This window comes from Salvia splendens, chromosome 7 (genome assembly GCF_004379255.2).
Source record: "Salvia splendens isolate huo1 chromosome 7, SspV2, whole genome shotgun sequence".
NCBI lineage: Eukaryota > Viridiplantae > Streptophyta > Magnoliopsida > Lamiales > Lamiaceae > Salvia > Salvia splendens.
The window spans coordinates 21,943,497-21,968,299 of NC_056038.1; the positions used below are offsets into that span (position 1 = coordinate 21,943,497).

A 24,803-nucleotide genomic window follows, 5' to 3' on the forward strand; every position below is an offset into this window, starting at 1 on the left:
GTTATGGTTCCGAATCAACATTAACCGCTGGTTTGATTCGTTTTTGGCTGTAGTAAGTGAAGTCGAAACTAAAAATAGTGGGGTAATGGCATGTTTCATACAAAATTTTTCACCCTTGTTTCAATTTTAGTACAAAAAGTATTAAATTTACATATTTCATGTAAAAAGTTTACTTAGTGTTTCAAAATAATACATTCCGTCAAGTCCCTACTAACACTGTTACTTCTAAATACATCATACATACAAAATGTTTCACCAATATTTCAAATTTGTACAAAAAATTTTAAAATTACTAAAATATTCCATTAATAATTTCAAACACAGTTACTTTTAATACTTACAAAAATGAAAAATACATAGAAAAAATGGCCTTCTTCACTATCAAATTATCGGATTGCATTTTATTGTTGGAAGGTTTCTCATGTAACAATGGAGAATACAACAAAAAATATTGACTCTTTTTTTGTAAAAATTAAATATTGACTTATTGACTGTTCGAAGCTCAAATTAGCCATTTTGTAAAGATGAAATATGAACTTATTTTATACTATATTCTATAAAGAATACAATAAAAAAAGAGTATATTGAGAGACATATTTTTTATACAACGATCAATTGCTAGAAGAATTGATATTGACTATTATTTTTAGAGTGATTAATTGTATAAATCTTTTATTATTTTATTATTATGCTGATAAGTTGAACATATTACAAAACTACTAACAATGTTTAAAATACTTAACGAAATGGGATCACTTAAAAAATTTAAAACATTTTGTACTGATTTGAAACATTTGTAAAATATTTTATATGTAGGGGGTAATTACCCCAAAAATTGTTGACGGACCCAGAAATCCGAACTCGTGGGGTCGAAAGTAATTAATAATATACTGTATAAAGTAATATTTAAATAATTACTATATACTTACAATTTAAATATTCTTTTTTAGACATTGTAGTTAATTAATGCGATTATCCATACTTTGAAAATATAAAAAACACGTCACACAATATATTGGTTAGACTGATTTAACAATTTTAAGTATGCTTTTGTTAACTTTTAAGAGTACCATTTAATTTATTTGTACTTTTAAAAATATTATTACTTTTTTTAATCTACAAATAAAAATAAAACTCAAAATCAAGTTAAATTAATGAGTCATACTAATCATAAAACACAACTAAACTAAACAAGCACATGTTATATACCTTAAATAAATTAATTATAATGCTAAATCGCAAAATAATTAATTTATTTAAGGTATTTCCAAACCGCGTTCTCTTCTCCATTGTATTTCCAAACATCTATTTTTCTCTCTTTTCAATCGTCTCTTCATTGAAATGATTTCACCTCCTACACTGTATTCCTCTAATTCTCTTCCTCATTTCTTCTCTATGAAGGCGAAGCAGCTATAGGGTGGGGTCGGAGCTGGAGCAGGCAAGGTCCAATTCCGACACACCTAATGACTCATGCCCACCGATTTCTATGCAAGAACGGCGTCGTATCACCTGCAGCTGATATTCCTCCAGTTGCAGCTTTCCTCGAAGCTCAACCAGGTATCTTTAATTTTTTCCAAAAATTTCCACCCTAAGTTGATTAATTAGCTTTTGAAATCAGGTGCATATACAACCACTCGCACCCACAGCAATGTCTCGCAGGTCTTATTCTGGGAAAGGCATCTAAGCAGGATATCCAATTCCTTTAAATTGTTGTTGAGAGAAAAGCCTAATTTATTACTCCCAAACCCCATAAATGATACTACTAGATTTTGGGAATTGTCGACCCGTTCAGCGATGTGGGACTCGGTGATTAGGTCTCTAGTTCATGATTCCATGAGAAAGGTGATGCCTTTAGCTCTGAAGGGGAGGAATTTGGGGGAGGAATTGGCGATTACTGTGCTTCTGAGTGGAAATGGGAGGATTTTGGATTTATGTGGAGGTAGGTTTGATGAGGGACGGATTTCTGAGGTGTTGGATGTGTATTTACACATAAGCGGGTACATTCCGGCTGCTTTTGGGTCTAGAGAGTGTGCAAATCGCTTGGCAGTCGTGGGCCGTGGAAGGGATTTTGCGAATGCAAAGTATGCTGATTGGGTCAGGTACTTTTTTGGGTTAGTGGCATGAAATTTAATGGGATTATGTTGTAGAATGTGGTTTCTAAGTGTTTTAGATTATGATTTTGCAACAGTTAGATTTGTTAGGTATGTGTGTAAATATGATACTATATTGTTTGAGGAAAGTGGTTTCTTGGTGGTTTATATTTAGGATTTTAGCAACATTTGGATTTGTTAGGTATGTGTGTAAATATGGACTGCATTGTTTGTAGAAAGTGGTTTACTGGTGTTTTAGATTTAGGATTTTTACTTCATTTTGATTCGGTCAGTATGTGTATGTACAATTTGTGTGTGCTGCCGTGCTGAAATGAAATGAAATTTTATGGGATTTTTTGTGCATTGTTCATGTAAAGTAATTTCCTGGTGTTCTAGATTTAGAAATTTTGACATTTGGATTCCGTGACCATTTAGTGGTTGTGAGACGAGGTATATCAAATGCATTTTGTTTGTTTTTATGGTATATTTATTGATTTTCTGATATAGTTTTTCTGAATAGGCTGAGGAAGAGCTTGGAGAGGTTGAGGCCACCTTCCGTTACTGAGCTTTTGTTATCAAATGACAGTGAACGAATACTGGAAGGCTGTCTGACGAACTTTTTTATTATTAGCCTGAAGGTGAGTGGCCACTTGTCAATATTATTTTCCGTTAACATGTAATTTGTCTTTAGTTACTTGGTCGCGTTTCTACTGATTTGTTAACATAGGTTGTGATTCCTTGGGAGTGAGTAGAACCCTTGCAATTGTGTTGTAAAATTACTTTGATCTACCTTTTTAAAATTTGGGAGACTTTCTTTAGTCGTAAACTGATGCAATTGTGTAATAGTATCTTTTATAATCGAGTGTCAATAATAACTAGTTCTTGTTACTCCATACTGTGTGACAAGAAGCAAGTTGTGTAATACTTTTGTAACCGATTGGTAATTTTCAGCACCTATATCGATATGTGGTCCAGTTTTTGCTGGTAAACTTTGAACTCGAGTTCATTTAAGTTGTATTTTCTCATTCAATATAAAGTCCATTCGTCATTTGCTTGCAGGAGAAAGATGAAGATGTTAGTCATGCTGAACAGAGTGAATTACAAAGCTGGAGTGCTATAGAAGTTCAGACTGCTCCCTTGAGTGACGGTGTTCTTCCTGGAGTTGTGCGACAAGTAATCAGAGAGTAAGTCATTTCCTGCCATGAAACAGTCTCTCTTTCTTGCACGTGTGCATTCAATTTTCCTCTAATTCGGACACTTGTTCTCGGAACCAATGAGTTTCCCTTAAAAGTAAATTATCACTATTCTATAGCGAAAAACTTATTTTTTTTGCAGCATATGTTTAAGTAATGGAATTCCTTTTAAAGAAGTTTCACCATCATGGTCGAAGCGCGACTTGTGGTTGGAAGCGTTTGTCACAAGTAAGTTATCGGTTATCATGTCAGCAGTGCTTCTATGCTGTTCGTCTTTACTTGTGAAACTGGCCTTGGTCCAAGTAGAATCCTTTCGATTAGGTATTGGTTGCTATCATTAATTAAAGATCTGCTATGGCTTATGTTTGTCTGACAGATGGTCTTAGGATTATACAGCCTGTAGAGACAATCCAAGCTCCGTGTGCTTGGGAATCCATTGAATCAAGTAGTTGGAAGGAGATACAATGGGTGGAGAAAAGATTTCAGGTAAGAGTGAATATGTAGAGCCTGTTAAAATGAGTTTGTGTTTTCGGGCTATCCAGAGAAGTAAATTTTCTGCTGTGTCATTGAAACAGAATGGACCTGGGATGATCACATCAATGTTACAGGTATTCTATGGCTTCATCTTGCCAATTACCCAACTTTGCAATTTCCAGAAACGTCACAATCACAGCACCACGTTTTAACATTTCACCATTAAAACATCCTTAATCTTCTCAAGGGTTTTAGGGTAAAGCGACGTCATTATATTGGTATACACGGACAAAGTTTACCAGAAAAAATGGGATGTTGTAATTGTAATAGTTATGTTTTCTTTGTTGTTTCGTTGTGTTCCAATGATATGAAGCAATTTTGAGTTTTCTTCTCTGGCAGAAGGAGATTTTGGAGAGAGCCAGTTTTGAGTCATATCCCATTGCTTCGTTTTAGGAAGGATGGCCCATTGTGTGACCTCCACTGAGCCCGTTGATGAAGCAAGCATATTAATGCCATAATCCGCGTTCAAGACAAAGTCGTTGTTGTCTAAGGAACAAGTTCTCATGACCCTAAAATAGAAAGTGTTCATTTGTTTAAAGCTCTCTTCTACGGGTGGTGAAGAAACTTACTATGTGAGTTTTGTAGGACAAAAGCACATTTATAGGCAATGCTCACTTTAGTTCCTTTGTAACCTTGCTTCGTTTTGTTAATGTGAGTTTGGTTCCTTGTCATCGGATATAGGTTGCACGTTTCCATGTTTCTTGGCAAAACCGGACACACTTGTGTGCACTCTATAAGAGGGCAGAGGCATCTAAAGAATGCGTCGGAAAAGCTGTGTTTGGAGTTCTCTCTTTTACCATCAAGAGAAGAGGTGATCTTAGCAATACATTAGAGCATATCCAATGGCGGACGTCCAGTCGGACATCCGCGACGGGTTACCGGGACGTCTGTCATTGTGGCGTTTCAACTCGGATACGGACGTCCCGTAAGGACGTCGGATGTCCTCGGACGTGGGGGCGACGGGCGGTCGGACGTCCGCCATTGTGGCATGGGTCAGACGTCCGGTTTTTAATTTTTTTTTAAAACTCTATATATACGGCTCGTTGAACTTCATTTCATTCGCACCACTTGTGTTAACAAGTTTCTCTCTCTACATCTCTATTTTCAAGTATATCTAGAATGACTAGTGACAGTGATAGCGAGGATGAATTGGAGGTCGCTGTAGAAGGTGCGATAGATAGGCTGCTACACCAGAGGGAGCATCGGCGGCAGCAGGCGGCGGCCGATCCGTCGTCGAACTACAATACCCCGTGACCACATTGCTGCACATATTCGGTTGTATCAGGACTACTTCGCTCCGCAGCCGCGTTTTGGGGATGCCTTATTCCGGCGACGTTTTAGGATGCATCGTCCGTTGTTTATGCATATCGTGGGTGCTTTAGAGAGAAGATACCTGTATTTTAGGATCAGGGAGGATGCAGTTGGCAAACCCGGACTCACGCCCTTACAGAAGTGCACTGTCGCAATCAGACAACTGGCGTACGGAGGCGCGGCCGACATGTTCGATGAGTACCTCCACATTGGCGAGTCGACAGCCGTCGAGTGTCTGCAGAATTTTTGCGCGGGCGTGAAAGCGATATTCGGGGAGCGGTATCTTCGGAGTCTGAGCCCCGAAGACTGCCAGAGGCTGATAGATATGCATGGGTCGGTGCACGGGTTCCCTGGGATGTTGGGCAGCATAGATTGTATGCATTGGGCGTGGAAGAACTGCCCCGCCGCCTGGAAGGGGATGTACACTACCGGCTTCAAAGCCAAGCATCCCACGATGATCCTTGAAGCTGTAGCTGACTACCGGCTGTGGATATGACATGCTTATTTTGGAGTCGCCGGGTCGAACAACGACATCAACGTTCTCCAGTCGTCGCCCCTGTTCAACGCTCAGTGCAATGGCGTTGGTCTCGTCATCAGTTTCGTCGCCAACGGCAACCAGCACAATATGGGATACTATTTGGCGGATGGGATATACCCAAACTGGCCCGTCTTTGTGAAGATAATCAAGCATGTGCTCGGACAAAAGAAGTCATACTTTGCGAGCCGTCAGGAAGCAGCGCGCAAGGATGTGGAGCGGGCATTTGGTGTGCTCCAGAGTCGATGGGCGGTAGTAAAGGGTCCTGCACGGCAGTGGTATATTCCCAACATCGGCGATGTCATGTACGCATGTATCATAATGCACAACATGATTGTTGAAAATGAAGCTGCGGAACTGACTCAGTGGACCAATGAAGATGATACGGGTGCAGGTCCAAGTCACGGCGTGGCCACCGCGAATGTGAATATGGGGGTACCTCATGGAGAGGTCGAGCGGGTGCGTGCATTTGCCGACATGCGTCAAACAGATGCCCATGTTCGACTTCAGCACGATATTATCGAAGAGGTTTGGATGCGGAGGGGTTGACGTTGATGTTATTATTTTTTTTGTTTTATTACTATGTAATTTTTTTTTCAAATCATGTATGTTTTTTTAATGAAGTTGATAATTTTTCCCGTTCGTATTCGTGTTGAAATTTTATTTCCGTAAACGTAAATTGCTTTATTTGTGAATTTGTGATTTTTTTTATTGCGGGAAGTCCTAGTGGGAAGAGCGATGGGAAGGGTGGATTGTGAAAGGGATGTCCTAGTGACGTGGCAGTTGGATGGGAAGTCCTAGTGACGTGGCAGGAGGTGTTTTTGGGAAGTCCTAGTGGATGTCCGAATGAGACATCCGTGCATTGGAGATGCTCTTACGGAGCTATTCGATTTGTAAGATTATATTTAGGGATTAAATATGTATGTTTAGATCATGACATTGAATCTCACAATTAATTCTAGATGGATAATCATATGATAATTGGTCATAGCCACTGCACTACAAATTAAAATAATCTCACACTCAATCATAAATCATAGATGGATTATCATGTACTCCCTTCGACCCATTCAAGATGTCCACCTATTCTTTTTAGTTTGTCTCACCTAAGTGAAATAAATTTCTCTCTCATTAAAATATTCAATTACCTTTTTTCTCTCTGCTTATTCCACTTAACAGTTGCTACTAAAAAATCGCATGTCACCCAAGAATCATAGAAGTATTATCATGTACTCCATGATTTATTTATTTATTTTTTTATCAAATACATTATCTTAATACTTTGTTCAAATGGGTCATATGTCTGATCAGTGCAAGCTTCCGGTCTGAATGATAACACATCATCACTATCACTACACATCTATTAACCATTTCTCAAATTCAGCTTTCTAATTTGAGCACCAATCTAGCTACCACAGCTTCCTCAACTCGTGCTTCCACAGTCCAAAACGAGACTAACCATCACCACCAACCATCAGACCACATTATATGACGAATATTTGAGCCAACATTCATGATACTCGATGAGCTTCTTGGTCCTTGAAGTTCGACTGCAATATATGGCAAATATTTGAGAGAAGCATTCAGTCTCGGATGGACAATAAACCCATATGTTGCATTTTACCTAGCCGGGTTTGGCTTGTTTTGGGACACACTATGCAATACTCCTTATGGTGGTTGAGACCGATTCCCTTCGCAAACTCAACCCAACCAGAACTCAATGCTCTTACAAGAATATCTGCAGCTTCTTCCTCTAGCGAACTTTATGTTTTCCCTCTCGCGATGCCAGATTCTAACTGCTTCATTCCGAGCGTCTTTTACTTACTATGGATATATATCATCTACTAGCTGTTGGCAGCTCCACCTTTTCTTTCCTGGTTATCTTTTCTTTGAGCTATATCACCAGCTCAATAGGTTTTGCTGCTTTTCATATTTGATTTGACTCAACAATAGGGTATGTGTAGAGAGAGCAAATCACATGGAAAACAATACACTATGAGATTAGCCCTTTTGTAAGAACACATCCCACTCACACCCCACCGTAATTTGTCTACTTTATATATTTGCTTTTTCCCTTTTAGACTACTAATTACTATATTTTTTTAAATCTCTTTTACTTTATTGAAGAAGAATACCCTCATTTCCATTTACCTTATGTGTACTTTTAATTTTCGTCTGTCCCATAAAAATATATACATTCCATTTTTAGAAAGTTATCCCAATTTATTAGCCATATACACAACTTATTTACAACTTATACCATCATTAAACACTACTAATAATGTGGATTCCACTATCTACTAACACTATTTTAACTACCATTCTTCTCATCTCTCTTACTTTACCAATTTTGTCTTCATTCCCGTGTCACATATCAACTGCCCATATTTTTATGGGACGAAAAGAGTATTATACATATGTAAAAATTGAAAATATTGGTTCTTACGAACTTCCAATATCACCTATATCAAAAAATATACTATGTACTATAATTATTATAAGTAACTTGCCCCCCCCCCCCCCCACCTCAAATATCTTAGCCTCTGCTTGCTGGTGGCGTCCACCATTTTGAGAGAGAGAGATTCATGTTGAGATAGGTTGAAATTCAATTGATTAGGAATTTAATAGTATTAGTAGTATAGATTTATGATAGTATTATAAACAGTTTTATAGTAGAAATTGTTTTTAAAGAGGGTGGAGAAAAGTTTTATATTTTACTAATCTTTATTTATTTATTAAGAAGATTTGGAGAATAAAATATCTTTAATTACAATTAAAACTTTTTTTTTTGTATGTAATAAAGTGTATTAATTTTTTGTATTTGTAATTAGTAGTAGTATGTTTATATAGTATTAACTAGTATTTTAATACTACTAGTTTATTTCATAATATCCTTATAATTTATTTTTATTTGTATTAATCTAAAATGTACTAATATTTATTTCTTATCTATAAATTGATAATCTTGTATACGTTTGGATAAAGGCTGACCTCTCCGAAAAATACGATGCATCGTTTTTAAATTTTAGTCCCGACTTTTTAAAATTTATGCATCTCGTGCTCTACTCTTCTGTTCTTCCCGTCAAATTAGTAGACATAGCGTTTACTCTTATCAATATATCCCATTATATTTTTATCCACATATTTGTTATAGTATATGTAAAAAACTCTTCCGCAAGAACTATTTGAACATGAAATGTAGAAAGTGAAGCATACTAGAATTGATAGTGACCCCACCACAAGAAATGAGAATCACTATTATTTAAATGAAGTTAGATTAGATATACCTTCACACGTGGAACAAAACAATTAGATCCACCTCACTTTTCCGGATAGGATAAACGTATCATATTTGCATGAATGGCCAACACCCAAGTTTCAAATATATAACACCAACCATTAATCACAAACACATCCCTTCTATCAATTTGCTATGGCTTCATCCATGACCGCCTCCTTCTTGGGTGGCGCAGCCGCTGCAAAAACGGTCACAGCCACCAACCGCCTCCATGGACTCTGAGAAGGCGGTGGTGGCTGAGAGTAGCAACACGAGACGGGGCCTCGTGTTGGCTGTCGTGGCCGCTGCTGCATCCTCCATCACGACAATCGCGATGGCCGAAGAGCCGAAACGCGGAGGCTAAGAAGAAGTAGGCGCCGATTTGTGTCACAATGCCTACGGCTCGTATTTGTCGCAATTGATTTTGATCATCGATGTTAATATGAGATCCAATGTTTTAATTTTAATGTTTCTTAATCAATGATGTAAAATCGTATTCTTGTTTGCTAAACTATGGTATGCTTTTATTTATTTTAAATGCTACTGATTTGTTTAGGTGGAACATATTATGGATAGAGTGGCTGGTCTTCTTTTTTGAAGACTCTACTTATGCTTGAAATAAATCCTTCGCACATTAGTATTATAAATAATTACATATCTTTTATTATTAATACTAATTTTTAAACAATGAATTTGTCTATGAAAACTTTATTTTATCTATATTCATAAAGGATGTTGAACATTGTTTTTTTTTTTGGGGATTCCTATGGTGACAACCTACCATCATTAATAGCCATTCAATCTCTTAATTGAATGGATGCGATTGTTTTGTATGATTAGACTACAAATTGCTTGCTTATGAAGAAAATATTGCTTGTAAGGGTAATTTTGTCAAATTGCTTGTATGGATACCGTATGTCACTTTGCTTGGTTATATTTTTTTATTGCTTCCCTCTGAATCGGCAATTGCATATCACTCTTATAGAGTCCTTGTTTCATTAGTTGTTTTATTTTCGTAGATTAATACTCCCTCCGTCCCAAGGAAGATGACTCATTCCTTGGGCGGCATGAGATTTTATATAACTTTATTTTGTGTGTTAAGTGAAGAGAGTAAAGTAAGAGAGATGAAATAAAGTAGAGATAAAGGTATGTCCATTTTTAGTAACGAGTCATTTTGGTTGGAACAAACCAAAAAAAAAGTGAGTCATCTTTAATGGGACAGAGGGAGTACGGCTTTGTATCTATTTTATTTTCGTCGATTAATACGGCTTTGTATCTTAGCTTACTTAGTTACATGTGTTTTATTGCTTGTTTCTTGGTCTGAAATTGCATATCAATTTCATTGATTCCTTATTCGTCATTAATGTTCTAAAATAATGATAGTTCACGTATTGTATATCAATTTATAATTTAGACTATAGTCCCAAAATGGTTCTTAACATATTGCGTTTTTTTGATTTTGGTCAAAAACATTATCTTTTAAATTATTCGGTCCCTAACATTTGAAATCGGATCACATTTGGTCCATTTTGGACGGTTCTGTCAAATTTTTAACGGTTTTAATTACCGGGTCACAAATCCGTCACTAACTGAGAGAAACTGATCCGTCGCTAATCCGTCGCTAATCCGTCACTAATCCGTCACTAATTCCGTCATTAATCCTCCATTTCATTTCTCCCCTTCCCCTCTGAAATCTCATGCTCTCTACGCCATGGCAGTCGTCGTTCACACCATGACTTCCGCCATCCGCGACCCTGTGGTAGTAAGCCCCTCTCGAGTTCTCGTCTCCCTCGCCGTCGTCAACGCTATGGCCGCCGTCGTTTGTGACATGGCTGTAGTGGCGGTGACCCGCTAATTTGTTGTCGTGACGATTCTCCGAGTGAGATCCGAGCCGGCGTGCTCCATGGCCGCTGTTGTTTTCCATTTTTTTGTGATTATGGATTGAGAATCAATTTTAGAGGTTTAATTCTTCCATCTGGATTCCGTTTGCGCAAATTTGAGCCAGCAAATCGATTCTAGGTTCCTTAGTTTTGATTTTAAAACTCGATTTTCTCTCGTTTTATGAATGAATCTATTGATTATGGAAATTTTGACGAATTTTGGATCTGGATTTTGCCAAATGCAATTTCTACAACTAAAAAAATGCATAGAAGAGAAGGGTAATAATGTCACTTTAGCTCCACTTAAACAATAATCCAAAAAACTATTTGTGACGGAGTAGTGACGGATTAGTGACGGATCAGTTTCTCCCAGTTAGTAACGGATTAGTGACGGATTTGTGACTCGGTAATTAAAACCGTCAAATATTTGACGGTACCGTCCAAAATGGACAAAATGTGATCCGATTTCAAATATGAGAGACCGAATAATTCAAAAGATAATGTTTTGGACCAAAATAAAAAAAATGCAATATGTTAAGGACCATTTTGGGACTTTAGTCTATAATTTATTGCTTGTCAGGGACAAGTGTTTTAACAAATTATCAATACATGTCGATTTGTGCTTGATGTGGTTTAATACTCAACATATAATTTGTTTTGCAAGTTGCTGGTTACATTAGTTGTTTTGCTTGCTAATGTGTCAGCATTTGCTTACAATCAATGATGTCAATTTAGGCTGAATGACAAATTATCCTTATAAGCAATATTTTCTCCGCAAGCGAGCAATCCGTACTCTAATCCTACAACACAAATTCATCTATCCATTTAATAGATCTGATGGCTATAAATGGTGATAGATTGTCACTTTAGTTTGAGTTTATGATAATTAATTTCTTTGGCTTCAGTTTCCTTTTATTAATCATGCTCATTTATGCTATTTAGGAGTGTGTATCTAGCATAAATACCGTCTTCAAAAGAAAAAAAGTTGTAAATATCACAGATTTTAATATGCAATTGGTAAAGTAAGAGAGATACATGAAAAGATAAGAGAGAAAGAGAAAATATAGTGCAAGTAGTATTACTGAGATCCACATTATTAGTGGTGTGTAATTGGTTAAAAACTTTATACTCCACATTAAGATTTGTTCTAATTTTGAGTAGAAAGAAAAAATAATTATAGTATTGTTAGTGGAGAATGAAACTCACATTATTAGAGAGAATAAAGTCACCAAAGATAGAAGGAGATATTTTTATGGGACATCCCAAAATGGAAAATGTCATTATTTTTATGGGACGAAGGGAGTATATGGAATGAGGAGAAACTTTCTACTTCCTCCGTCCACCAATAATATACAAGGTCAATTTGACCGGGCACGAGTTTTAAGAAATGTATTAGAAATTGAGTCGAAAAGGGTAGTGAAAGGTGGATCATACTTTTATATATTAATTTTATAGTTAAATATAGTTAGTGGAATGTGCGATTCATTACCAAAATTAGTAAAAAAAAAGCAAATGAGACATTTATTGGTGGACAGACGAAAATGACAAAATGAGACTTTTATTGGTGGGCGAATAGAGTATATATTAATAGTGTTTTTATATATAGATTATTTCATTTTTTTATGGTCAAATGAACATAAATTTAAAGGCCGCTCCACGGAGAATTCAATCCGAGACCTTTGGCCTCAGACATTATTAACATCTCTACCGCTTGACCAACTCAGACACACTAGATTGTTTCAATTGTTTATACATCTAGTTGGAAGTGTGTTATATGTGTTTTCACTTTGTAAATATTTATTAATAGGATATACCAAAAGGGATTGTCACCTTGATGTTCCTTGAATAAAGATTTTTTTTTCAACATTTTGACCGATATTTTCATTATAAATATTACTCCACCTCATCTGCAATGGGTTGACTATCAGGCACAATCGCCGCTGAACATTGGCATTCCATCAAGGCTATTCCGGTTGGGGAAACCGATGGGATTCATATTTGAATAGTGAGAGAAAATGAGATGGGGGAAGAGATTGAAGTGAAAGGTGTGAAAATGAAGGTGAAAATTGGGATATACTCCCTCTGTCCCCATTAAATACGCAACATTTGTTTTTTAGCACGAGATTTTATGTAGTGTTGTTTTGTGAGTTAATGAAGAGAGAGTAAAGTAAGAGAGAAGAAAAAGTAGAGAGAGTATTGTTTACATTTTTAGAAACATTTCATTTTTAATGGGACAAACCAAAAAGAAAAACGTTTCATTTCTAATGGTATTGAGGGAGTATATAGAGTAAAAAGAGAAAAAAAATCAGACGACCTACTGTTCGGACGCCGGCAATGGGCCGGATGGTAGGCCAGACGAAGTTCGTCTGCCTCATTGTCTGCGGACTAATCGTCGGGCATGGGCATAGGGCGCAGCATTATCTGCCCACCCACAGTTGCGGATGATGGGGCGGACGATGCATCAGGTGCATCATCGTCGCCCCATTGTGGATGCTCTAATGGTATCTCATCCATTACTCAAACATCTGATCTGTTGGTTGTCAGAGAAGCTTAGTGCTTCATCGTTGGTATTATATTTTACTCAGCTCCCTTAAAATTGCATCCAAATATACCAAAATATGGTTCGTATTATTTCTATACACAGGTGGATATTATAATATACATATTCTTCATAAACATACAGCAATTTGGATAAATTACCACATTTCATCCCTACTGTGCAGAAAAAGTTAAGCGGCCGATTTTACAGAAATGACAATTGCCATGTATAGCAACTCCACAAAAGGAAAAATTCTATGCAGATACAGTCGGAAAGAAACGCAGAACGCATCTCGACCGAGTTATTCGACAAGGCTAAACAGAATAGAAACAGTACTCTTCAGCTAGATAAACAGAGGGGAACCTACAAATGCTTGGCGAATATGGCCTCAACCACACCCTTAGCTATCGGGTGATAGCCTGCGCAAGCCTCAGAGAAAACCCTCGCAAACATCTTCTCCTCTTCTTTTCCAGCGCCCTGGACTAGTGCTCTATAGAGTGGCCGGAGATACTTCATCCGTCCTACTTCTTTCAGAGTTTTCTCAACTTCGTTGTAGTAACTAGAGCACCTAGATGCAATCGCATGCTGAAGAAATGCTACTTTGACCTCATAATCTTTCGATTCTGCAAGCCTATAGCGCTCATCTAGAGCTGCTAGCTGTGATACAACCAACATGACAAAACTTGTTTCAGATATTTGGCATTCTACATGGTAAAGAGATGTAGATGTTGAATTGATCAACTAAAGTCAGTTGCACTGATCTTAATGACACAGAAAGCAAAGAAGGATAATCTAGGAAAATCAAACATATATCGCATAATTGAGAAGCAACATCTAAAACAAATAGATCACGAGTTGTGTTTCTTTAACAGTACCTGTGATGCTTCGACAGATTTAGGCAGATTTTCTAAGTAAAGCTCCCATTCTTGTCCTCCCCATTGAGCAACATCATCCTCATTTGGCATTGTACCTGACTTAAAATCGTTAGCCAACGAAACGATCTTTGTATAGATTTCAGATGCAGGTTCCATTGCATCTGGAGGTATGCCAGTTCCATCAGTCCATATTTTTAGATCAATTTGATCTTCAATTCCAGGAATATTTGCTTTTAAGAAGTCAAGAAACATGTCGGTATCAATAGACTGGAACTTGAAGTTGGCAATATATTTTTTAAGAAACTCATCAAATGCAGGCCTCCCAACCTGTTCGTAAAGTAGAAACAATTAAAATCAAGCCTTTCAATGAAGATGTGCAACATATATAATCACCAAGTAGTGGAAGATAAAGGAAATATATGTTTAGCTGCTTACCTGTCTCTCAATGCGCCACAGAAACTGGAATCCCTTCTCATACGGCACTTCAGAATATACATCATCTGGGTCCACCCCTTGCTGGTTGGTCCTCAGTTTCGTGAATTCCATTAGATCCTTAAACCTCTCGATTTGCTCGACGAGTCCTCTCCAACCAATTCCAATATTAAGTATGGCCCTTTCTTTTCCTTGAACAACCTCAACTATTCGCCGCTCAGCATATGTCGTGAAACCCTACAGGCACAAGCTCAATCATGAACTCAAAGCACTAGAAATTGATCCAGTATCGACTATCGAGGCAAAAAAATGAACCACATTGGAAAAAGAGAAAGCCAACATTTCCTTCATTTTGCGAATCTCACTCAAATGAAGCAAGTGTTTCTACTTAGGCTCATAACCAAGATAGTTGAACCAATACTCCACAAATTACAAATCATATAAAAATTTAATACCCATACATTTACTAATTTCTTGCACAACCTACAACCAAAAATTTATAAAGAAACTACACAACTTATTAGAAATTCAAGACAGCTGATTCAAAATGTCAATAAATAACAACCAAAGCCAGTGAAGCAATATATGCAAGAAATAGAACGAACTTCAATTTATGCTGGTTAAGTATTGAAATTTGTAATTCTTAGACAGGAAGCAACAATACATCTTGTACCTGGAATACATAAAACCAATTCAGCATTTAACTCCATCGTTATCAAGAGAATAAATTCACGCTCACAAATCACAAGCTATTGACATCAACCATAACCAATCATACAGTTCAAGCAAACAACCAAATTCACCTCATTCAACCAGAAATGATCATTGTTCTTATTAGTGATCAAGTTCCCCGTCCAGCTATGAGCGAGCTCGTGAGCTACAACCTGTGCCCCCGTAGAGTCCCCTTTGATCACAGTGGGAGTCAAAAATGTCTTCTCGGATTCTCCATTCCTCCGTAGGGAAAACTCGGTGGCAACACCAACAAATCGAACCTCTCCCACTCATACGGCCCAAACAGTGCCTCCCCGACCTTGATCATCTCCTCCGACCCCGCAAACTCCCTAGCCGCAGCGTCCAACACCGCAGGGACAGCCTCCGAGTATACCTTAGTCCTCGGACCAACCTCTCTAAACCCTAGCTCCCCAACTGCAAAAGCAAACAGGTAGGGCGGCACCGGCTGCTCCATCACGAACTCCTCCACCACCCTCCCCTCCGCGCACCAAATTGAGTCATCACACGCTCCGCAGCACTCTCCGGCGGCGGGATCGCGCCGATCAACATGCTTCGCGGCCATCACCGCGGAGAGGTAGCGCGGGATGTTCAATTTCGCGGCGAATTTGATCCGCGCGGCGGGGGTATCCTGGCAGGGGAAGATCGATCGCGCGTGGATGGCCTGGCATTGGGTGAAGACGAAGGGGTAGGACTTGTTGAACGTCTGCGGCGGAGAGAGCCACTGCAGAGCTGAGGAAGACGGCGCAGTTTTGGAGAGAATGAGTAATTTGGATTGATTGGAGAGGGTTAGGGTGAGTGATTGGCCTAGGACGGCGTCGGGGGAAGACGAGAGGGTGAAGGGGATGGGAGCAGCGGTGATGGGGTCGATGACGGCGGAGATGGAGAGGGAGCGGGTGTCGAGGGTGAGGGGGCCGGAGTGGGGGGCGGAGAGGGAGAGGAGGGCGGAGGAGGCGATGGTGGAGGAGGGGAAATCGAAGTAGAAAGAGAGGGAGACGTGAGTGGTTAGGGGGTGGGTGGAGTCTGCATAGGAGTGGGGGTCGATTGGAGCCATTTTCAGTGAGAATGACGGCGGTGGAGGAGGGAAATGGAACAAGGGAAGGAAGAGTTTGAACTCAAATTAGGGTTTAAAAATTAGAGGGAGAATTATTTGGGAATAAAGATAATCAGTCATTTGTTTATTACGCCGCACTTAACTTAAAATATTATACTCTCTATAAAAAATAATTTTATTTTAATTTTTTATGAGAAATTAATAAAATAAGAGAGATGGGGATAAAAAGTAATAAAATAAGAGACATATGAAGAAAAAGTAGGGAAAATACAATAGATGTGAGAAAAAGTACCATTTGTCCCATGAAAATAGATATTCTTTCCATTTGGTCCGTTTTATAAAATCGTCAACTTTTTCTTTCTCTAATTAGGTGGAACTCATTTTCTACTAACAATATTCCAATGATTTTTCTCTCCTATTTTATGGTGGAGCAATTTTTATTAGCACTAAAATTAAAATTAACAGTGTGATAGGATTTAGCTATCAAACATATGGAATAACTTATTTGGACAAACGGGGTTTTGGTTTGAAAACAAAATTATAGTACTAAGAAAAGCAATTTAAAAGCAGAGAATGATGGAATTCCAGGATAGGATTTCACTAAATCACCTCTACACTTGAACTTTGAACAATTTGTAAGTGTGTTTTTCTAGATTACAAAGTCTTGGATTTGGAAACTATGATGGTTTCACATATTTCCAGAAATATCATTTAGTTTTCATATTCTTCCATTACTGATTCACTGCATAAATCTCATCATATTCTTCTTATGATCCTGATCTAAACATCACCAACAATTCTCCACATCAGTCTCCACAAGGACCCTTTCTCTCTTTCTGACTTTGCAATTCCATTTCTCCTCTTCTTTGTATCCTCTCTCACAATACTTGTTTCTAGCCAAACTATATCTGGCAAACCCTTGTTATGGGCTGATGTTTTCCTGTAAGTCCTCATTATCTCTTTGCATTTTTTCAAATGCAGATTGGGCAGCTTGCTCTGACACCAGGAGGTTTTGCTTGTTTCTGGGAACATCATTGTTATCTTGGAGGTCAAAGAAACAATCTGCGGAGGCTGAATATAGGGCTATGTCACAAGCAGTTCCTTTGTATTGTGACAATCAACCGGTTGTCATGGAAGAGCTAAACACATTGAGATAGATTGCCAAGTTTTCGGATGAAACGATCAAGAACAATCTACAAATATTCACCAAACCATTGTCAACTAATGCTCTTGGAAGTATATTGGACAAAATGAACTGTGCCACAATATATAGTCCATCTTGAGGAATGAACAAGGGAAGTTAGAGATAGTTGATATGGTTAGATAATGTTGCAATCGTTCAGGTCAGGTCATTCATTTCAATAAAAACTCTACATCTTTCTCTCTTTGTTGCATGCATGATCATTCATGCGTAAAATGCATGCAACACAAGACGGCGAGCTATAAAATGAAGCCGTTGGAAGTTACCGTTGGAAGTTGGGAGTTAGTTAGGAGTTAGTTGCTATAACTAACTAAAGCCAGCTGGAAATTATCACGTGACACATACATGCTTACGCTGAGGTGGAGATGACGTGGAGTTGACATGGATATAAGAAGATTAACGCAATAGAAATGGAGTATAAAAGGAAGTGAAGATATTTTAGAATAGTGGTTGAAAAGTGTGTGTGTTGTTCATGTTAGCTTAGATCGTGGATCTATAGCTTATAAATGTTCCTATCTGATTCTTCTTGAGTTGTAATCGTGACATTCATCCTTCAATATACTTCCTACTTGTTACTCTTAGCTCAAGTTAGTGCAATTGTTGATTGTGTGTGAAGTTGCGATCACAATTGGGAGATCACGGCGTGTGATCGTAACAAGTGGTATCCAGAGTCATCGATCTCCGGATAGCGGAATTGTAACTCGAAGCACTGAAATGGAGAAGAAATTGATGGAGTTCATGGAGCAGAAATTGAATGAGCTGCGGGAGCAAGTGATGCAGGAACAAGGATAAAAAATTCTCGAGTTGTCACAATCGATTGCTGCGATCAACTTACAAAATCAGAGAACTAAAGCTGCGATGGAGAGCGGTGAAGGAAGCAGTGAAGTATGAACAGATTGGGGAAGATCTACTCGATATGAATTCCTTAGGTTCGATAGTGATAGATTCGAAGGATGGACGATGAGAGCAGAGTACTTTTTTCAAGTAGCAAGAGTACCGGAAGAAGAGAGAGTGTGAGTAGTAGCCATTCATTTAGAAGGCAAGGCTCTCCAATGGCACCGAGGATTTTTGAGTTTACATGGTGAAGAAGCATACGTGGACTGGGGATATTACCTCTCATGCTTGTCAGCTCGTTTTGGAGCTCAAGCTTATGATGATCCGCTTGCAGATCTGAGAAATCTCAAACAAAAAGGTATGCTCCAATCTTATATGGACATCTTTGATGAATTATATCCAAGAGCTGGCATTAGAGAAGATCAGACGCTTAGCTTCTTCCTTTCTGGACTTATTGATGAATTACAAATGCCGGTTAGGATGTTTAGACCTAAAAGCCTTGCTGAAGCGTATTCATTAGCTAAACTACAAGATCTAACGGTGAAAGCTTTAGGTATTAAGCCAAAAGGAATGCTGAATAATGTGTCTAATAACAGCAGCTATTATTCCAATACTAGACCTATGGCTGTAACATCCACTAATAAACCAGTGCCTAATGGGAACAACTGGAATGGGGGTAATAAGGAACCTAATCGTTTTGGAGGTGTTCGAGCTAGCACCAACCTATCACCTAAAGAGTTAGATGAAAAAAGAGCTAAGAAAGAGTGCTTTTGGTGTACTGAAAAATTCACACCGAATCATCAATGTTCTAAAAGGAAATCTTATGTCATACACTTGATTGAGTTGGGAGAAGTAACTGAGAATGAAGGTCAGATTATTAGTGAGGAAGAGACAGAGGAAGAAGGAAAATCAGATCTTCAACTATCCTTACATGCTGTGTGGGGAAAGGATGGACCTCAAGTGATGAGGATTAAGGGACTCTGTCAGAAAAGAGCCTTAAAAATTTTGGTTGATACTGGTAGTACTCATAATTTATTGAGTTCCAAGATAGCTAAAAAAATAAAATGCCAACTCACTGCAGTAAACTCTAAGGCTGTGGAAGTTGCTAATGGTCAGCTATTACAGTGTACTCAGAAATGTAGTAACTTAGAATGGGAAATGCAAGGAACCAAATTCCAAACTGAGGTCTATCTCATCAATCTGGAAACATATGATCTGATATTAGGGGGAGCATGGTTGTCTACCTTGGGCGAAATTACATGGAATTTTAACAAATTGAACATGCAATTCAAGTTGTCAGGTGTGGATGTTAAATTACAAGGTGAGCTGTGGTCACCAAAGACTGAGCAACTCCATTGTTTGCATATCTGTAATCAATAGGAGGAAGATGAAAATGAAAGAAAATTCATGCAATTAATGCCTTCAGTGGAAGGAGAGATTTTGTGCTGTTATGAGATTAGTAAGGAAGAAGTTTGGCCAGCACTCAGTCTGATATTAACAGAGAATGAATCAGTGTTTGCAGAGCCAAATTCCTTGCCTCCACAGAGAGAGCAGGACCACAAAATCATCTTGAAAGAAGGAGCTGATGCTATAAATATTAGACCCAACAAATATGCTGCAAAACAGAAGGATGTCATTGAAAAAATGATTGATGAGATGCTCACATCTGGAGTCATAAGGCATAGTGAGAGTTCTTTTGCTAGTCCTATTGTTTTGGTTAAGAAAAATGATTCTTGTTGGCGCATGTGTGTGGATTCTATAGCTCTAAATGCCATCACAGTGAAGGATAAGTATCCTATACCAATTATAGAAGAACTTCTTGATGAATTAGGTGGAGCTATCTGGTTTTCTAAAATAGATCTGCGGTCTGGATATTGGCAGGTCAGAATGAAGCCAGAGGACATACACAAAACTGCTTTCAAGACTCACTCTGGCCACTATGAATTTTTGGTGATGCCATTTGGATTGACAAGTGCTCCAGCCACCTTCCAAAACTTGATGAATACTGTTTTCAGGGAATACTTGAGGAAATTTATTTTGGTGTTCTTTGATGACATCTTGATCTACAGCAGGAGCATGGAAGAACATGAGTCTCATCTGAAAACTGTGATGGATTTAATGAAGCAGCACAGCCTATTAGCTAAGAGATCCAAGTGTACTTTTGGTTGTAGAAAGGTGGATTACTTAGGACATGTGATCTCAGAAGATGGGGTTACCACTGATGAAGGAAAAATAGCAGCTGTCAGAAATTGGCCCCGGCCTAAAATGATTAAACAAGTCAGAAGTTTTTTGGGATTAATTGGGTATTATAGGCGTTTTGTGTATAACTATGGGGTAATGGCTCGACCCTTGATAGAGGTAACAAAAGGTGCTGCATTCGCATGGACTGAGCAGGCACAAGAAGCTTTTGAGAAATTGAAATCTGCCATGATAACAACACCTGTATTGGCATTACCTGATTTTTCTAAAGAATTTATTATAGAAACGGATGCCGCTGGGGTGGGAATTGGTGCTATACTTATGCAGGAGAAACATCCAATAGCTTTTATCAGCAAAGCCTTAGCTCCTAAGCATCACTCCCGTCTGTATATGAAAAAGAGCTTCTAGCAATCTTGATGGCAGTTAAGAAATGGTACCATTACCTGCAGTGCAAGAAGTTTATAATTCTCACTGATCATCAGAGCTTAAAGTATTTGATTGAGCAGAAGTTAACAACCCCAACTCAACAAGCTTGGATGACTAAGCTTATGCACTTTGATTATGAGATAAGATACAAGAGAGGAAGTGATAACACAGTGGCAGATGCCTTATCTAGAGCTCCTGAGGCTCTGGTATTTGCTCTAACTTCCTTTATAATTCCCTTGGAGCTTATTGAAAAAATTAAAGACTCTTGGAAGGCAGATCAGCAGGTTCAACTAATTTTGGATGCAAAACAGAATGATGTTGCTTCTCACCCTAAATTCAACTGGAAAAATGGTGAGTTAAGAAGAAATGGCAGACTTGTAGTTGGAAATGATGTGTTCTTGAAGGCCAAAATTCTATCTATATTCCATGAGTCTGCAATAGCTGGCCACTCTGGGGTGTTGGGAACTTACAAGAGGATCTCTGCCTTGTGTTATTGGCCTAAAATGAGGAAGGATGTTAAAGAATTTGTGAGGATGTGTGTGACTTGTCAAAGATACAAACCAAGCACTACTTCCCCTGCTGGATTACTTCAACCCCTGCCAATGCCTGCTGCAATTTTTACTGATATTACTATGGATTTTATAGAGGCTTTACCTAATTCACAGGGGAAAGACACTATATTTGTGATGGTGGACAGGTTGAGTAAGTGTGCTCATTTCATGGCTTTATCCCATCCTTTTACAGCCAAGAAAGTAGCAGAAATGTTCATGGAATTTGTTTTCAAATTACATGGTATGCCTGCAAAAATTGTAAGTGATAGAGGTGCTGTGTTTGTGGGAGCTTTCTGGAAGGAGTTTATGGCCTTATTGGGTGTAGATTTGCTATATTCCACAGTTTATCATCCTGAGACAGATGGACAGTCTGAGGTTGTTAATAGATGCTTGCAATGCTATTTGAGATGTTCTATGGGGGAGAAACCGCATTCTTGGGTTCAATGGCTGGGATTAGCCGAATATTGGTACAACACTACTTACCACTCCAGCATTCGGATGACCCCCTTTGAAGCATTGTATGGATTTCCACCTCCCTTACATATACCATACTTACCTAGAGATTCAGAGATTGAAGCTGTCGACATTGCTTTAAGAGACAGAGAGGAGATGACTGCTATACTAAAGAGAAATATTGAGAAAGCTGCAGCAAGAATGAAGAAACAAGCTGATCTCCATCGTTTTGACAGAGAATTTCAAATTGGTGATTGGGTTTGGCTTAAGCTTCAAGATTATAGGCAGAAGTCTATCAGAGGCAAACATCACAAGTTCGAAGCTAAGTTCTTTGGACCATATCAGATCGTGGATAGAATGGGGAAGGTAGCTTATAAGCTGAATTTACCCTCATCGGCTACTATACATGATGTCTTTCACGTTTCTTTACTGAAGCCAGCTGCACCCCCTCTCGGCCCTATTTCAGATCTACCAACTATATCTCATATCAATGATGCTATACCGCAAGCCATTCTGGATAGAAAAATGGTGAAGAGACACAATCAAGCGGCTACAAAATGGCTGATCCATTGGAAAGATAAATCCCCTGCAGATGCTTCTTGGGAATTCGCTGAAGTGATTAAAGAGCGTTTTCCTTGGTTCCTTGAGGACAAGAAACCTTAAGTGGGGGGTATTGTTGCATGCATGATCATTCATGCGTAAAATGCATGCAACACAAGACGGCGAGCTATAAAATGAAGCCGTTGGAAGTTACCCTTGGAAGTTGGGAGTTAGTTAGGAGTTAGTTGCTATAACTAACTAAAGCCAGCTGGAAATTATCACGTGACACATACATGCTTACGCTGAGGTGGAGATGACGTGGAGTTGACATGGATATAAGAAGATTAACGCAGTAGAAATGGAGTATAAAAGGAAGTGAAGATATTTTAGAATAGTGGTTGAAAAGTGTGTGTGTTGTTCATGTTAGCTTAGATCGTGGATCTATAGCTTATCAATGTTCCTATCTGATTCTTCTTGAGTTGTAATCGTGACATTCATCATTCAATATACTTCCTACTTGTTACTCTTAGCTCAAGTTAGTGCAATTGTTGATTGTGTGTGAAGTTGCGATCACAATTGGGAGATCATGCGTGTGATCGTAATACTCTTCTCAAATATCTTCTATCTTCTGTTTTCTTCATATATCTTCATCTTATACACTTTACACCTTGCAAATTGGTTGCATCTATTCAAAATTTGATATGATTCCCAGCTATGCCATTGCCATGCCTATTTATGGTTGAGGTAGAGAGCTTTCATGTAAATCGAATATCTCTTTTCAGCCGCCTTCTAAGTTGAGAGTTGGTTGGAATGTATCCAGCATTTTGTTCTAAATGTATGAAATGAAAAAATCCAACTCAAAATGAATGGATGCTACTTCTTTATTATATCTTTATTTCTTGATTTATTTTGGTGTAACAGATGAATTCATCTGATAAGGTAACAATGTGAAAATAAACTTATAGTGCAACTAATGTGTCATTTTTATTGTATGCAATGCAGCTCATGGTTACTACTACCTTGATCTTCTTGTGTACTAAACCACTTGAACCATGGCTATTGACCCTGCCTGCAATTGCCATTAACATCTCTTAAACAACATGTTTCTGTATTTCTTTTCTTGTGTATTGGCTTGATGATTTTATACAATAATTAATCGGAGGTTTATGATTGTTGTAGGGATCAGATCACTCGGGTTCACTAATAATCGGGACCTCATTTTGTTATTGGATCAACACTGAGATGGCTAATCTTAGTAAAGAACAAGCCAATTACAAGATATTTGTTATAACTAGAATCGCATGCAACGAGTGCAAAATTACAGTAAACCCTAGCCTATATAGGATCTGGAACCGATCGAATATCTCGAGCTATACACTGTGAATCTCCTGCACACTTAATACACAAGTTAGTAACACAATATACAAGATCCTTTCGGATCTAAACCGCAAATGAAAGACAAGAACAAAATAGGACAGGAGGTTTAGGATATGACCCAAGTCGCACACACTACTGCACAGGGCCAATGACCTCCTCAATCTTCTCCAACAAATCACAAGGGAGCACAGTGAAACAATCGAACCCCAAAACCTAGGGTTTCCGATTACTACAACACAGTAGCCACTTCACACATCAAATGAGTCACACCACAGGCACAAGGCTTCAAGAACACACAAATCCCACGGATCTAAGAAATCAACCGAGGATCTTCCACCAAACAGCCAGAATCGAACTCAACCGTTCGAAACCAAAGAGATCTTCAAATCAACACAGGAGTTGAGAGATGCACACTCGATTCTCACTAAAACAGAGAAGGAGTCACCGGAAAAGAAAGATTGGAAGCCATTTCACAGAGAGAGAGAGAGAGAAAGTTCTAGAGAGAAGTCGGAGAGAAAGCATATAGAGAGAGAGAGGCAAGTGAACAGACTGAGGAGTCAAGGAGGCACAAGGAGTGTATAACTCTGCAAACAAACACACCCTAGATCCAACGGCTCATCATCATGATCCGCGTGAGATGGCATACGTGGCAGCCATCGGAGCATCCATTTAAGTATTGGGCCAAATCCGGATTGGGTCACCAACAAACATAAACGGGCCATCAATTAAAACCAGCCCAGCTGATTTAAATAGCAAGCCCAAATTGAAGTCCA

The 24,803-nt window shown here is 38.5% G+C and overlaps 2 protein-coding genes across 3 annotated transcripts; one reads left to right on the forward strand and one right to left on the reverse strand.

Annotated features, from left to right (window-relative positions):
- The first annotated feature begins 1,278 nt into the window (after nucleotides 1–1,278).
- LOC121742457 lies at nucleotides 1,279–4,841 on the forward strand. Of its 2 annotated transcripts, XR_006038052.1 has the most exons (9): nucleotides 1,279–1,557; nucleotides 1,619–2,099; nucleotides 2,611–2,728; nucleotides 3,150–3,274; nucleotides 3,426–3,511; nucleotides 3,660–3,769; nucleotides 3,859–3,891; nucleotides 4,157–4,389; nucleotides 4,499–4,841. XR_006038052.1 is itself a non-coding variant. In XM_042135593.1 (8 exons), exons 1-8 carry the CDS (start codon nucleotides 1,464–1,466, stop codon nucleotides 4,208–4,210), a joined length of 1,101 nt encoding a protein of 366 aa, XP_041991527.1. In that variant the 5' UTR covers nucleotides 1,279–1,463; the 3' UTR covers nucleotides 4,211–4,488. The 2 variants fall into 2 exon arrangements, 1 of the variants encoding a protein (XP_041991527.1); XM_042135593.1 differs by lacking the exon at nucleotides 4,499–4,841 and having other exon boundaries at nucleotides 4,157–4,488.
- Nucleotides 4,842–13,429: 8,588 nt separating this feature from the next.
- Nucleotides 13,430–16,502, reverse strand: LOC121742597 (leucine aminopeptidase-like). The gene is given in 5 exon segments (XM_042135790.1): nucleotides 13,430–14,016; nucleotides 14,235–14,561; nucleotides 14,670–14,903; nucleotides 15,470–15,600; nucleotides 15,603–16,502. Coding segments are annotated over 5 exon segments (1,833 nt in total). The 5' UTR covers nucleotides 16,450–16,502; the 3' UTR covers nucleotides 13,430–13,722.
- Between the last annotated feature and the right edge of the window lie 8,301 nt (nucleotides 16,503–24,803).